This window comes from Podarcis muralis, chromosome 11 (assembly GCF_964188315.1).
Source record: "Podarcis muralis chromosome 11, rPodMur119.hap1.1, whole genome shotgun sequence".
Lineage (NCBI taxonomy): Eukaryota > Metazoa > Chordata > Lepidosauria > Squamata > Lacertidae > Podarcis > Podarcis muralis.
In genome coordinates, this window is record NC_135665.1 from 52,220,732 (window position 1) to 52,234,047 (window position 13,316).

A 13,316-nucleotide genomic window follows, 5' to 3' on the forward strand; every position below is an offset into this window, starting at 1 on the left:
TATGTATCCATGTTTGTTAACTGATGTGGTTAAACTTTTTTAAAAAACAAAAACTTAGACTGAGTTTTAGCACACATGAAAAACTTAAAACAAATCCTTATTTCCTGATGAATAGCTTTTGGACTCTAATGTAACTTAAACAGAAAACTATCTTTAGAAAGATTTTTCCTCCAAAAGCATTTTGTTTTAAAAATCCGATTTAAATAATAAAAAGCATTTTGTGTTTTTTTAAAAAATCATTGATTTTTATCCACCCGGCAATTGTGTAAGGCAGAGCTTCGCGCTGCCACATTTTGTGGCAGGCCCTCGCTTATCATTTTCGCAATGAAGTGACTGGCCTTTTAGCCGCTTTGGGGTGACTGACTCCCATTTTCAATCACAAATCCACAGACCACATGAAGGAAGCTTGTGAGACACAGAATTGGAAGCCCTGCCTTAGGTAATGAGAAGAAAGGTTATATAATCAACTTTCCTCTCCTGCTCTGTAGGTTTGAGGCTGGCAGTGCACCTGGGGGGGGGAATAACTCTCCCCTCAACTGGCAGTTTTAAAGGAAGGTTTAGGGGGTGGTAGCAGCACCCCAAATCTGCACTGTGCTCTTGTTGAAAACCTAAAGCATCAGTAGTTGATGTTGTTGAATTCCAACTCCTATCATCCCTGATTGATGAAAGTCTGCAAATCTGGAGGACACTATATTGATAGCCGCTGCTCTAAATATATATATATATTAAATAAATAAATATATATATATATTTAAAGAAAAATGAAACAAACTGGTATATATGCATTTTTTATTATCATGTCCTGGGCATTCTCCATATCAGTAGAACATGGCTTTTAGTTTAAAGCAGATAACATTAATATTAATTTATTTCTATCCCGCTCCCCGTCCCCCACAAACAGTGGCTCAAGGTGGCTTACAGATAAAATAGGATTAATTGAAAAAAATATAAAAAATTGTCCAGTAGCAGCTTAGAGACCAACTAAGTTTGTTCTGGGTATAAGCTTTCATGTGCATGCACACTTCTTCAAATACATGCATGCATACAAAAGCTTATACCCAGAACATACTTAGTTGGTCTCTAAGGTGCTACTGGACAATTTTTTGATTTATTTCGACTGCGTCAGACCAACAGGGCTACCTACCTGAATCTAGAAGATAAAATAGGAACAGCTAAAGACATAGAGGTGGAGGGGAAAACAAACAAATCATTAATAGATAATAAAACCGAAACTGTACAGAGTCTTCTTTTTAGAGCCAAAAGGACATTGAAGTCTTTAATACTGGGCTTGTTTGGGAAGGATGGTGCCGCAATAGAAAAGCTTGATTTTGGCCACAGCTGCCTGGTCTGCCTCACTTGGTGAAGGTCCTTGAAGAAGTTTTGGGTGCCTTATTACAGGGGTCAGCAACCTTTTTCAGCCGTCCCTCAGGTCCACCGTCCCTCAGACCATGTGGTGGGACCGAACTATATTTTGAAGAAAAACAAAATGAACGAATTCCTATTCCCCACAAATAACCCAGAGATGCATTTTAAATAAAAGGACACATTCTACTCATGTAAAAACATGCTGATTCCCAGATCTGTCTTAGGTTACCCAAAGGTAAAGGGACCCCTGACCATTAGGTCCAATTGTGACTGACTCTGGGGTTGTGGCGCTCATCTCGCTTTATTGGCCGAGGGAGCCGGCATACAGCTTCTGGGTCATGTGGCCAGCATGACTAAGCCGCTTCTGGCGAACCAGAGCAGCGCACGGAAACACCGTTTACCTTCCCGCCGGAGCGGTACCTATTTATCTACTTGCACTTTGACGTGCTTTTGAACTGCTAGGTTGGCAGGAGCAGGGACGGAGCAATGGGAACTCACCCCGTCGCGGGGATTCGAACCGCCGACCTTCTGATTGGCAAGCCCTAGGCTCTGTGGTTTAACCCACAGCGCCACCCGCGTCCCTAGGTTACCTACCCATGCCTTATTATATGCTTCCTCCACACCTACTAACGCCATTCTGTTGTGTATGGGTGGAGCCATTTGGGCTACTTAAGAGTTGTCGCTCAAAGAATGAGTTCATTGGTAGCCATTCCAGAGAGGAGATTAGTACCTTCTCTGCATGTTCTCCTAGCCGAGTCTGATCCATCAACAGTCTCCATCTTTAAATGTTGGACTGCCAGCTCCCTTGACCCCCATCCACCTGGCCGGTGGTCGGCTGTGAAGGGAGCTGAGAGTCTTAGGGCCTCCAGAGCAGCAACAGAGGTTCCCCACCAGTTTTTAGAGGCAATAATAATAATAATAATAATAATTTATTGTTTATATCCCACCCATCTGGCTGGGTTTCCCCAGCCACTCTAGGCGGCTTCCAATAAAGGTAAAGGGACCCCTGACCATTAGGTCCAGTCGTGACCGACTCTGGGGTTGCGGCGCTCATCTCGCTATATTGGCCGAGGGAGCCGGCATACAGCTTCCGGGTCATGTGGCCAGCATGACTAAGCTGCTTCTGGCGAACCAGAGCAGCACACGGAAACGCCATTTACCTTTCTGCCAGAGTGGTACCTATTTATCTACTTGCACTTTGGCGTGCTTTCGAACTGCTAGGTTGGCAGGAGCAGGGACTGAGCAACGGGAGCTCAGCCTGTCGCGGGGATTCGAACCGTCCACCTTCTGATCGGCAAGTCCTAGGCTCTCTGGTTTAACCCACAGCGCCACCTGTGTCCCAAGCGGCTTCCAACAGAATATTAAAATACAATAGTCTATTAAACATTATCGAGTGCAAAGCAACAGTTTTGTGTAGATGGATCTCTGTGTGAATGAATGTGTGCTATGTGCAAGGCTCCTAATTTCCATGCCTGCTTTTACAGGAGAGGTCTATGTCTCTGATCGAGAGGGAAGTGACGTTACTGGAGACGGGTCACAGGAGAAGCCGTACAAAACTGCTCTGAAGGTACCTGACAAGCCCAGTTTAGGTCCTCTCATTTTCCCCCAGGAGTTCACATCCACGGCCAATCAGTGGCGGTTCCTGAGGTTACTGCAGCTGGAAAGTCTTTGGTGCAACGGTGCTTGCAGCAGTTTGCACAATGTCTGTGATTGCCTGCTTCGCGTATCCTTAACATTTGTCTGCACAATGGGGTTCCAAAGAGCATTCAGGGCAGCGTTCAAAATTTGCCAGGCGCATTTTGGGAGTTGTAACCTCAGGAGACCGGCGCCACTTTGCACCCGCCTCCCGATGGCTGCGCAGAGCTGCCTGCAGTCCCGGGGGGAGCGCAGCTCTGCGCAGCCATGGAGAGGGGGGTGCGAAGTCGCGCCCGCCTCCCGATGGCTGCGCAGAGCTGCCTGCAGTCCCGGGGCCAGCGCAGCTCTGCACAGCCATCGGCAGCGGGGCGCGAAGTCGGGCCCGCCTCCCGATGGCTGCGCAGAGCTGCCTGCAGTCCCGGGGCCAGCGCAGCTCTGCGCAGCCATCCCGAGCGGGGCGCAAAGTCGCGCCCATCTCCCGATGGCTGCGCAGAGCTGCCTGCATTCCGAAGCCTGGGGAGACCGGCGCAACTTACCGCTGGCCTCCCTAGGCTTGCGGATAGCAGGCTGTTCTCGGGGCTGGGATTGGGGGAAGCTCGGGCTTCCCCCGCGCCAGCCCCGTGCCTGGGGGGGCGGGAATAATTGTTTTTCTTTATTTTCCCCCCAAAAAACTAGGTGCGTCCTATGGGGCGAAAAATACGGTAGCTGTCTTAAAAACAAAAACAAAACTTATTCCATCCTTTTCTCTTTTTAAAGGCTTTGCTGTCTGCCGGAAAGGAGCCGTTTCCTACGATCTACGTGGACTCGCAAAAAAAAGACGAGGTTGAGTATTAATGGGTGTTTTTCTGCCGTTTCCAGGATTTGGTTTTGGTTGGCAGTAGGTTCAGGACAGACAACATATAGAGTCTGCACACCAACACATAAGAATTTGCAAGATGTAGTGATGGCACTCGCTTGGTTAGCTTTAAAGGGGGATGAAACAAATCGATGGAGGATTGATCAACAGTGACAAAAATGTTGCAGCGTGGAGTACTCTGTTCCCTATACCAGTCAGCCAGCCACACCCTTTCCCTGAGACTCCATTATGTTATTTTCCTCCTGCTGCTTTTGCTAATATATTGTGTTTCTGCAAAACTTTGGGGTTCTCTCAATCTTGCTGGATAACTCCTTGCTCCTGGATGGTGCAGTTTTGACAGTGTAAATAATAAATAATAGCACTTATTTTCTGAACATTGGGGAAAGGGGATGATAGCTCTAAGGAACCTTTGAGTCATCTGGTTGGCCACTAGATGGACCTGGGGGAGAGCCAGTGTGGTGTAGTGGTTAAGAGCGGTAGACTCGTAATCTGGTGAACCGGGTTCGCGTCTCCGCTCCTCCACATGCAGCTGCTGGGTGACCTTGGGCCAGTCACACTTCTTTGAAGTCTCTCAGCCTCACTCACCTCACAGAGTGTTTGTTGTGGGGGAGGAAGGGAAAGGAGAATGTTAGCCGCTTTGAGACTCCTGAAGGGGAGTGAAAGGCGGGATATCAAATCCAAACTACTACTACTACTACTCCTCCTCCTCCTCCTCCTCCTCTTCTTCTTCTTCTTCTTCTTCTTCTTCTTCTTCTTCTGTTTTCATCGGAAAGCGAAAGTATAACTCTTCTTTACGCTTTCTCTTTCTCTTCTTTTCATCTGCCCTAGAGATGGGATACCATTTCCAAGACCCAGTTGAAGAATGTCAAAAAGCTGTGGCACAGGGAACAACAAAAAGCTGAAGCTAGAGATAAGAAAGAGGTAAGGTTTACAAAAATTGCTCCTTTTTCTTGTGGCATCTTCAAGACTCCCAGTGGAGGTTTAACAATTCCCCCCAGGGAATTCTGGGAGCTGTAGCTCAAATGGGGCCTTAATGCTAACGATCCCATTGGTCTAGTGTTCCAAGATCACTCCCCACACGCTTGCATTCAGAGTAGAGTCTCGACTAAACCACTCTTTAAAACAACCCGCAGGAAGAAGATCTCTTGCGCCGTGAAAAGAACTTGGAGGAAGCAAAGAAGATAATCATTAAGAATGACCCCAGTCTCCCAGAGCCCAAATGTGTGAGTAAAGCTTGAATGCTTGTGCAGACAACCTTAACCAGCTCTTTTCAGGGGGTGGGGGGGGGGAGAGCCCTTTTAAATGACATACGCTAGGGGGTGTAGGCAATGTGGTTGCTTCCATATATTGGTCTACCAACTCATCCCATCATCCCTGACCCATGGGATTGGGAGTCCAACAGTATATAAAAAAGAAAAAGGTAAAGGACCCCTGGACGGTTAAGTCCAGTCAAAGGCGACTATGGGGTTGTAGCACTCATCTCGCTTTCAGGCCAAGGGAGCCGGTGTTTGTCCACAGATATCTTTCCGGATCATGTGGCCAGCATGACAAAACTGCTGCTGGTGCAATGGAACACCGTGAGAGAAACAAGAGCGCACGGAAATGCCGTTTACCTTCCTACCTCAGCAGTACCTATTTATCTACTTGCACTGGTGTGCTTTCGAACTGCTAGGTTGGCAGGAGCTGGGACAGAGCAATGGGAGCTCACTCCGTTGCGGGGATTTGAACCGCCGACCGTCTGATCGGCAAGCCCAAGAGGCTCAGTGGTTTAGACCACAGCACCACCCACGTCCCTTGCCCAACAATGTAGCACAGGTTCCACACCCCTGATTTAAAGCAATAGTAGGAGGTTCTAAACGTTGAATGGGAATCTGTATTGTGCATGTTTATAGTCTAGCACATTCAAAATAAACTTAGCTCTCTTTTTTTGAGGTTAGAAACCCAAGTATTTCTAAACATCTGGATCATTAGACAAATGCATGGAGGATAAGCGTATATAACAATGGCTGCTAGCCACTGTGGCTATATTCTACCTCCACTGTCAGTGTGCCTTTGAATACCAGATGCTGAGAATTGTAGGGTTGGAAGGGACCCTTAGGGATCATCTAGTTCAGCCCCCTGCAATGCAGGAATTGCATTTGGGGAGAGGACTGTTGCACTTGTGTCCTCCTTTCAGGCTTCCTCTAAGCATTGGTTTGACCATCGTGAGAACAGAATGCTGTGCTTGATTGACCTTTTGGCCTCATCCACAAAGTCTCTCTATGATGACAAATTATGTAAGCCTCTGGATCCATGCCTTAACGCAGATTAAAATCTCTGCTTCAGTCCCAAACATGCCCTGAAATGGTAGTGGGGAACCCTTCCCAGATCATATGACTGGATGCTTAAAGGGCAACTATCTTCTTTGGCGATCACTCGTACCCGAGTAAGATTGTCTTCCATTAACACGGTTTTAATAGTGAGTCTGTAAGTGATTGTGGAGGCCAGTTCTGGATCCACACGTCCTTCCACAGTGGGGACATAGGTTTCCGGGCGGGAGTTGATCATGGTGAGGGTTTGCCAAGCTTGCCTTCCTCTTAGCGTGTTTCTCCCCTTTCTTCCTGAGTTCAAGTGTCTTCAAAGCCCCTGACACCTTTGGTAAAGGCTGTTCTCCAGTTGGAGCGCTCACACGCCAGTGTTTCCCAGTTGTCAGTGCTTATACTACATTTTTTTTATATTTGCCTTGAGAGAGTCTTTAAATCTCTTTTGTTGACCACTAGCATTACGCTTTCCATGTTTAAGTCTGGAATAGAGTAGCTGCTTTGGAAGATGATAAATCAGGCATCTGCACAATATGACCAGTCCAACGAAGTTGATGTTGAAGAATCATTGCTTCAACACTGGCAATCTTTGCTTCTTCTAGTACACTGGTATTAGTTTGCCTGTCTTCCCAAGTGATGTGTAAAATATTTATCAGCATGCTCCAACTTAGGCGAGAACTATCTGACAGACTGCCTCCTTCCATTCTTGGTTGTTAAAATCAGCAGAAGGGGCCCTCACAGGGAGCCAGTGTGGTGTAGTGGTTAAGAGCGGTGGACTCCTAATCTGGTGAACCGGGTTCGCTTCCCCGCTCCTCCACATGCAGCTGCTGGGTGACCTTGGGCAAGTCACACTTCTCTGAAGTCTCTTAGCCTCACTCACCTCACAGAGTGTTTGTTGTGGGGGAGGAAGGGAAAGGAGAATGTTAGCCGCTTTGAGACTCCTTCGGGTAGTGATGAAGCGGGATATCAAATCCAAACTCTTCTTCTTCTTCTCTTCTCATAGTCGTTCTGCCATCAAGTTTTGGGGGGATGGCATTCTCTGTGGCAGCCCCTGAGTTGTAGAATTTCCTCCCCACAGAGGTGTTATAAAGCTTTCAGTGAATGCTAAAAATGGAACTCTTCAGCACCTGAAACGTGTTCCTGTAATCTGTTTTAACTGTCGTTTATACCCAATTTCAAATCGTTGTAACCCCACCCTGGAACCTGCTGGTGAAGTGGGGTTTAAGAAATTTGATGATGGTGCTTTAGGGCTTTTCTGTCCAATAAGCATGCGTGGGGTTGTGGCCGCCATGTGTTAGCTGTGGAAAGTGACCTTGAGTGCTTGTGTCCAGGCAGGCTGCCAAATTTAGCTTGCAGAAATGCGTGGAATTGGTTTCCCAGCTCACCAAATCGTTCCACCTTCTCTGGCAGGAGAATTGGATTGGAAAGAATATTTTTCCTTCCACCAAAAAGAGCAGACCAAGAAATCCATCTAGATTTTGACACATTTGAGGTTAGACTCAAACTACCGTATTTTTCGCTCCATAAGACTCACTTTTTTCCTCCTAAAAGGTATAGGGTGTCTTATGGTGTGAATGCCTATGGATGGCGGGGGGATCCTGCTGCAGTCGCGAGCAGAGGATCCATGGTTCCCCTTCCTTCCCTCCTCCATGGCTCGCTTTGAAGCAGCAAAGCGGGAGAGGAGCTGCTTACACGGCTGTAAGCGGCTCCTGTCCAGTTGGCTGCTTTAAAGCACATGGATCCTCAGGATTTTTGCACTGGGTCACCCCAAGTTCACCATCAGATCACATAGCATGTCCATGCCTACAGCCTGCACCAAAAAAATCACGCACCCATTGTTGCCTGGGGCCGCCATGGCGCAAAAACATGGTTACAAAGCACGGATCCACATGGATTCTCAGGATTTTTGTATTGGGCTACCCCAAACTCACCATCAAGTCACATGTCTGCGGCCACAGCATGAACCACAAAAATCATACATCCACTGTTTCGTTCAGAATATTTTTTTTTCTTGTTTTCCTCCTGTAAAAACTAGGTGCGTCTTATGGAGCGAAAAATACAGTATTTGCTCCTCGTCTTGTGACATAGATTGGTTGGTCCTGATACAACTGGCAAGATTTGGAGATTGTCTAATGTGTCTTGCTTTGCTTTTCATGTGTAAGGTATTGTAAACGGTATCTGAGTAAAAAAGCAACACACAAGGAGAATTTCTTTTGTATTCTTGATTCGGTGTTAGGCAAGCAATCTGTGTGTATATCTTGATAATATTTTCAAAGAAAAACAACTTACTTGGCTGCTTTCTAACAGGTGAAAATTCGTCACTTAGAGGCCCACAGAGGAGAGAGAGTCAAGGTCTTTGGCTGGGTCCACAGGCTGCGTAGACAAGGTGAGTGCCGTGTTAAAAGGAACCAGTTCTGTAAAGGGGGAACAACAAACTCTAGGACCATCTGTAAACTGCCCCTCAAAAGGATTGAAGCCTAAAAATTTTGTGAGAGAACTTAGGAAGTTAGTCAGAAATTTCCCAGCATCGTTGCAAAACTTCAAGTTAAAGCTTCCTTAGGGAAAGCCAGTTTAATTTAGTAGACTGACGTAGTTCGTGGTACGTATCTTATCAAAGCAGCCTATCTTTTGTTAAGACTTGGGCTGCTGTTTCAGAGCACTTTCCCCTCAGAAAATGACTCAGTTCTTACATTGCATGCATTTGGGCTCTGCACAGAATGTGACGCTCCTTTTTTATTTCATGGGCCTTTCAGCTCCGCTGTTTGCAAACTGAAACCAATAGTTCAGAGCTGCACAGTTAGTTTAACTTCCTTGTGAGGGTGTAAGATCCCTGGTGAGCTCTGTAGTCCTTCGCATCTGCGCATGTAGGCTTATTTTTATCGTGCATATTTTAAGTACAGTAATACTTTAATGGGGTTGTTGTATTGCATCTTGAACTATGGATGTTTATATATTTGTGTTTTTGTACTATGCAAATTGCTTAGAAGCCTATTTTGGCATTAAGCGATTAATAATAATAGTAATAGTAATAATAATTTATTTATTACTTATACTCTGCCCATCTGGCTGGGTCTCCCCAGCCACTCTTGGTGGCTCCCAACAGAATATTAAAAACACGATAAAACATTAAACATTATAAACTTCACTAAACAGGGCTGCCTTCAGATGTCTTCTAAAAGTCAGATAGTTGTTTATTTCATTGATATCAGATGGGAGGGCATTCCACAGGGTGGGCGCCACTACCAAGGCCCTCTGCCTGGTTGCCTGTAAACCTCACTTCTCGCAGTGAGGGAACCGCCAGAAGGCCCCCAGCGCTGGACCTCAATGTACGGGTAAAACAATGGGGGTGGAGACGCTCCTTCAGGTATACAGGGCTGAGGCCGTTTAGGGCTTCAAAGGTTAGCACCAACAGTTTGAATTGTGCTCAGAAACGTACTGGGTGCCAGTGTAGGTCTTGTAAGGACCGGTGTTATATGGTCATGGCGGCCACTCCCAGTAACCTGTCTAGCTGCCGCATTCTGGTGATAACATAGTGATAATAGCAGGCTCCTTGACTTCACTTGTTTCTTAGAACACCCTGGAAGGCTTGGCTTGTTAGGACTCGGCTACATTAGTTTAAAAAACAAACCAACAGCTTTTGAATGCATTTTAAACATGCAACAGCAGATGGAGCTGGAGAGCAAAAAATTACCGTATTTTTCGCACCATAGGACGCACTTTTTCCCTCCTAAAAAGCAAGGGGAAATGTGTGTGCGTCCTATGGAGCGAATGCAGGCTTTCGCTGAAGCCTGGAGAGAGAGAGGGGTCGGTGCGCACCGACCCCTCTCGCTCTCCAGGCTTCAGGAAGCTATCCGCTAGCCGTGGGAGACCCAGCTCTCCCACGGCTAGCGGAGCGCTACATTAATCCCGAAGCTTGGGGCGTGCGGAGCTCAGCGCGCCCCAAGCTTCGGGATTAGCGCTCCGCTAGCCGTGTCTAGGCTGCGGATAGCAGCCTGCCGCCCGGCGCGAGGGGCGCCCTGAAGCAGAGCGCCCCTCGCGCCAGGCATACATCCGCAGCGTGGGGAGCCCTGCAGGAGTTCCCCGCAGGGCTCCCCACGCTGCGGATAGCAGCCTGCTGCCTGGCGGGTGGGGCCCGCTGAAGCAGAGCGCCCCGCGCGCCAGGCAGACATCAGCCAGCCCCACAAGCTCGGGGGACAGCAGGGAGGCGCAGCGCCACTATCCCGCTGTTCCTCGACCTGGTTCGGTTTCCCTGACCTGCTTTTTGGGGGGAAATAAAGGGAAAAAATTTTTCCTTTATTTCCCCCCCCAAAAAACTAGGTGCGTGCTATGGTCCGGTGCGTCCAATCGTGCGAAAAATACGGTAACTTTTTTTCTTTTATTATAACGATTTAATTTCTGACTTATTTATAGCGGGGTTTTCCCTGTGTGTGGATTCATCCTTAGTTTCTCTCTCTCTTGCTTTCGATCCTCACACACTACATTTGACGAGTGTATAGTCTGTGTACACAGTAGGCGAGCTGCACAAATTAACAAGTATAAACCCTTTTCCACACAAGCACTTGTACCTGTGTTCAGGATAATATGTGAGCATGCCTGTTCTCTCTTTCTCTCCATGCTTCTTTCACATGCAGTTCCAAGCTCTTCTCCACAAAATAAAATCATATATGTATTTAAGGTGTCGTGGGACTTCTCTCTTCCCCACCCCCTCTGGAAATATTTATCTTCCCTGTTTTGCTTTTTAATAGTAGAAATAGTTTTGATGGTTTGGGATGGAAGGGGATGAAGGATGCTTTTCAACAAAAGGGAATTTAAATTCTAACACTTAATGCTCCTTTTTTGCTAGGGAAGAACTTGATGTTTATTGTATTAAGAGACGGCACTGGATTCCTTCAATGCGTCTTGTCAGACGAACTGGTAAGCTGCTTTAAAGGTGTGTGAGTGTGTGGGCGCGCACACACTCTCTCTCTCCTCACCCATCTGTCTCCAACACACACACACACACACACACACACACACACACACACACACACCACCCCTTGCTTTTACTCTTCTTCCACTCCCAAACCCCCAGGGCCACAAGTTAACAATAATACAGAGAAAGAGGCTGATGAGGAGGTCTGGGTGTGCAGCATCTTTGAGTCCCTTTGATAGGCCAAGGATGATGGGAGTTGTGGTCCAGCAATGCGGTGCAGCCAACATTTAATAATGTTCGGGTGTGGAAAGTTTAGAAGAGGACCCATTACGATCCAGTCCGTCCCAGTTCTGAAGTGCTCTGTCCTCAGAATCTGGCGGCCCACCAGAAGTTGAGTGGGCCGAGACTGCAGCGATAATCCATCACAGTGCATTACAATTGCTAAAACAGGCAGGAAAAAAATAATTAAGTGGTCCATCAAGATCTCTTAAGACCCTCAGAAATCTTCAAGCAGTCTGGTGAGAAGAAAGTTTGGGAACCACTAAGAGAGAACAAAAGGGAGCGATGGGACCTGACGACATTCTGTTGTTCTCAAACGGAATTCTATGGATCAAACATGGCTGCTCCAAGTTCTTACATGGGTGCGGCCATGTTTCCCCACCCCCCATACAGTTCCTTCGGAGAGCAATGGAACATTGTCAAGTCCTCTTTCTCCCTGGAGGAACTTTCTCCGTTCAAGGGGAAAATGGCAGTAGGAATCTCAGTGTGCTAGCTCCTCCATGATATCTGGGGTTTTGCAGAACAATTAAAAGGGGTGAGGGGGAGAGGCAGCGTTGAAACCTGCCTGGACTCAGGATCTGATCTACGTCATGAATCTGCCCCGATCAAATCAGACGAGTCGTCTTTGGAATTCACAATCTATGGATTCCTCCTCCATCCCTAAGCGAGAGACAACTCTTGGCTCTCGTGATGAAGCATTCAAAGTGTTTCCTTGGGAGTGGTGTGCTCCCATCTGCTCTTTAAAAAAAGAAAAGAAAACAGGTAAAAGCCTAGCCCACACAGCCTGAATTTCCCCCTCTGTTTCTCTCTCTATTTGAGAGCCAGTGTGGTGTAGTGGTTAAGAGCAGTAGTCTCGTAATCTGGGGAACCGGGTTCGAGTCTCCGATCCTCCACATGCAGCTGCTGGGTGGGCCAGTCACACTTCTTTGAAGTCTCTCAGCCCCACTCACCTCACACGAGTGTTTGTTGTGGGGGAGGAAGGGAAAGGAGAATGTTAGCCACTTTGAGACTCCTTCGGGTAGTGATAAAGCGGGATATCAAATCCAAACTCTTCTTCTTCTTCTCCCTTCTAGTGCCAGTGTTACAATGGAGTTGTCCTCTCAACTGAGAGCACCATTGCTATCTATGGAACGCTGAACCTTCTCCCAGAAGGCAAACAGGTGAGTAAGGGAGTCTGCTTGCTCTCTCCTTGCTCGTGCCAAGGGAAGGGCTCTAGCTGGAAGGTAGAGAGTTTGCTTTGCATTCCAAAGGTCTTCCGTTTGGCATTTTCTGGTCGGGCTGGGGAAGCCCCTTATCTGAACCCCTGGTAAGTCACTGCCACTCAAAATGGCCTCCCTGTTCTGTAGGTAGTAGGGAATGTTTGTTTTTTGTTTTAGTTTAGGGAAGCTTTTAATGTTTAATAGACTATTGTATTTTAATATTTTGTTGGAAGCCACCCAGAGTGGCTGGGGAAACCCAGCCAGATGGGCGGGGTATAAATAATAAGTTGTTGTTGTTATAATAGTCATCCTCTTCCAAGCATGGTATTGCTCCAGGAGATGATAGGACAGGTTTTGGAAACCAATAGAGATTTGCAGATGACATGGCTGGCCTTGGTTAAGATTCAGAAGTTGATTGTGTGAACTGATTTGCTGTTGGTCTTTTTTTCTTGTGAGAAACATGGTGATTGGCAACTGCCACTGTTGTCTCACAGCTGGAGCATTTCTGGATAAGGTCTCAAAGTGTCTGTAAAGCCACGTGCGATTTTGAGGCTCTGATCAATGTCTTGAGAGTGAGAAGAGTGCTCAAGACTTTCAGTTTCTGCCGCTAGTAGCTGGAAGTCATTTAGCCCCCAAGACCATGGACTGCATAATTCTGTTGACTATATAGCTCTGATGTGGAGATGGGAATGCAAACAAATGGGTTATCTCGGTTTCAAAGCCAGAAATACAGCATGCATGGCGGTTAAGTGCTGCTGTAGCCCTGTGTC

At 47.0% G+C, this 13,316-nt stretch overlaps 1 protein-coding gene across 1 annotated transcript in view; it reads left to right on the forward strand.

Annotated features, from left to right (window-relative positions):
- Positions 1-13,316, forward strand: part of NARS1 (asparaginyl-tRNA synthetase 1) — a 29,355-nt gene that overhangs the window by 1,752 nt on the left and 14,287 nt on the right. The window contains exons 2-8 of the mRNA XM_028748521.2: positions 2,850-2,932; positions 3,757-3,822; positions 4,685-4,777; positions 4,990-5,079; positions 8,464-8,542; positions 11,000-11,070; positions 12,421-12,507. Of these exons, the coding sequence (XP_028604354.1) occupies positions 2,850-2,932; positions 3,757-3,822; positions 4,685-4,777; positions 4,990-5,079; positions 8,464-8,542; positions 11,000-11,070; positions 12,421-12,507 (569 nt within the window). The remainder of the gene's footprint in view (positions 1-2,849; positions 2,933-3,756; positions 3,823-4,684; positions 4,778-4,989; positions 5,080-8,463; positions 8,543-10,999; positions 11,071-12,420; positions 12,508-13,316) is intronic.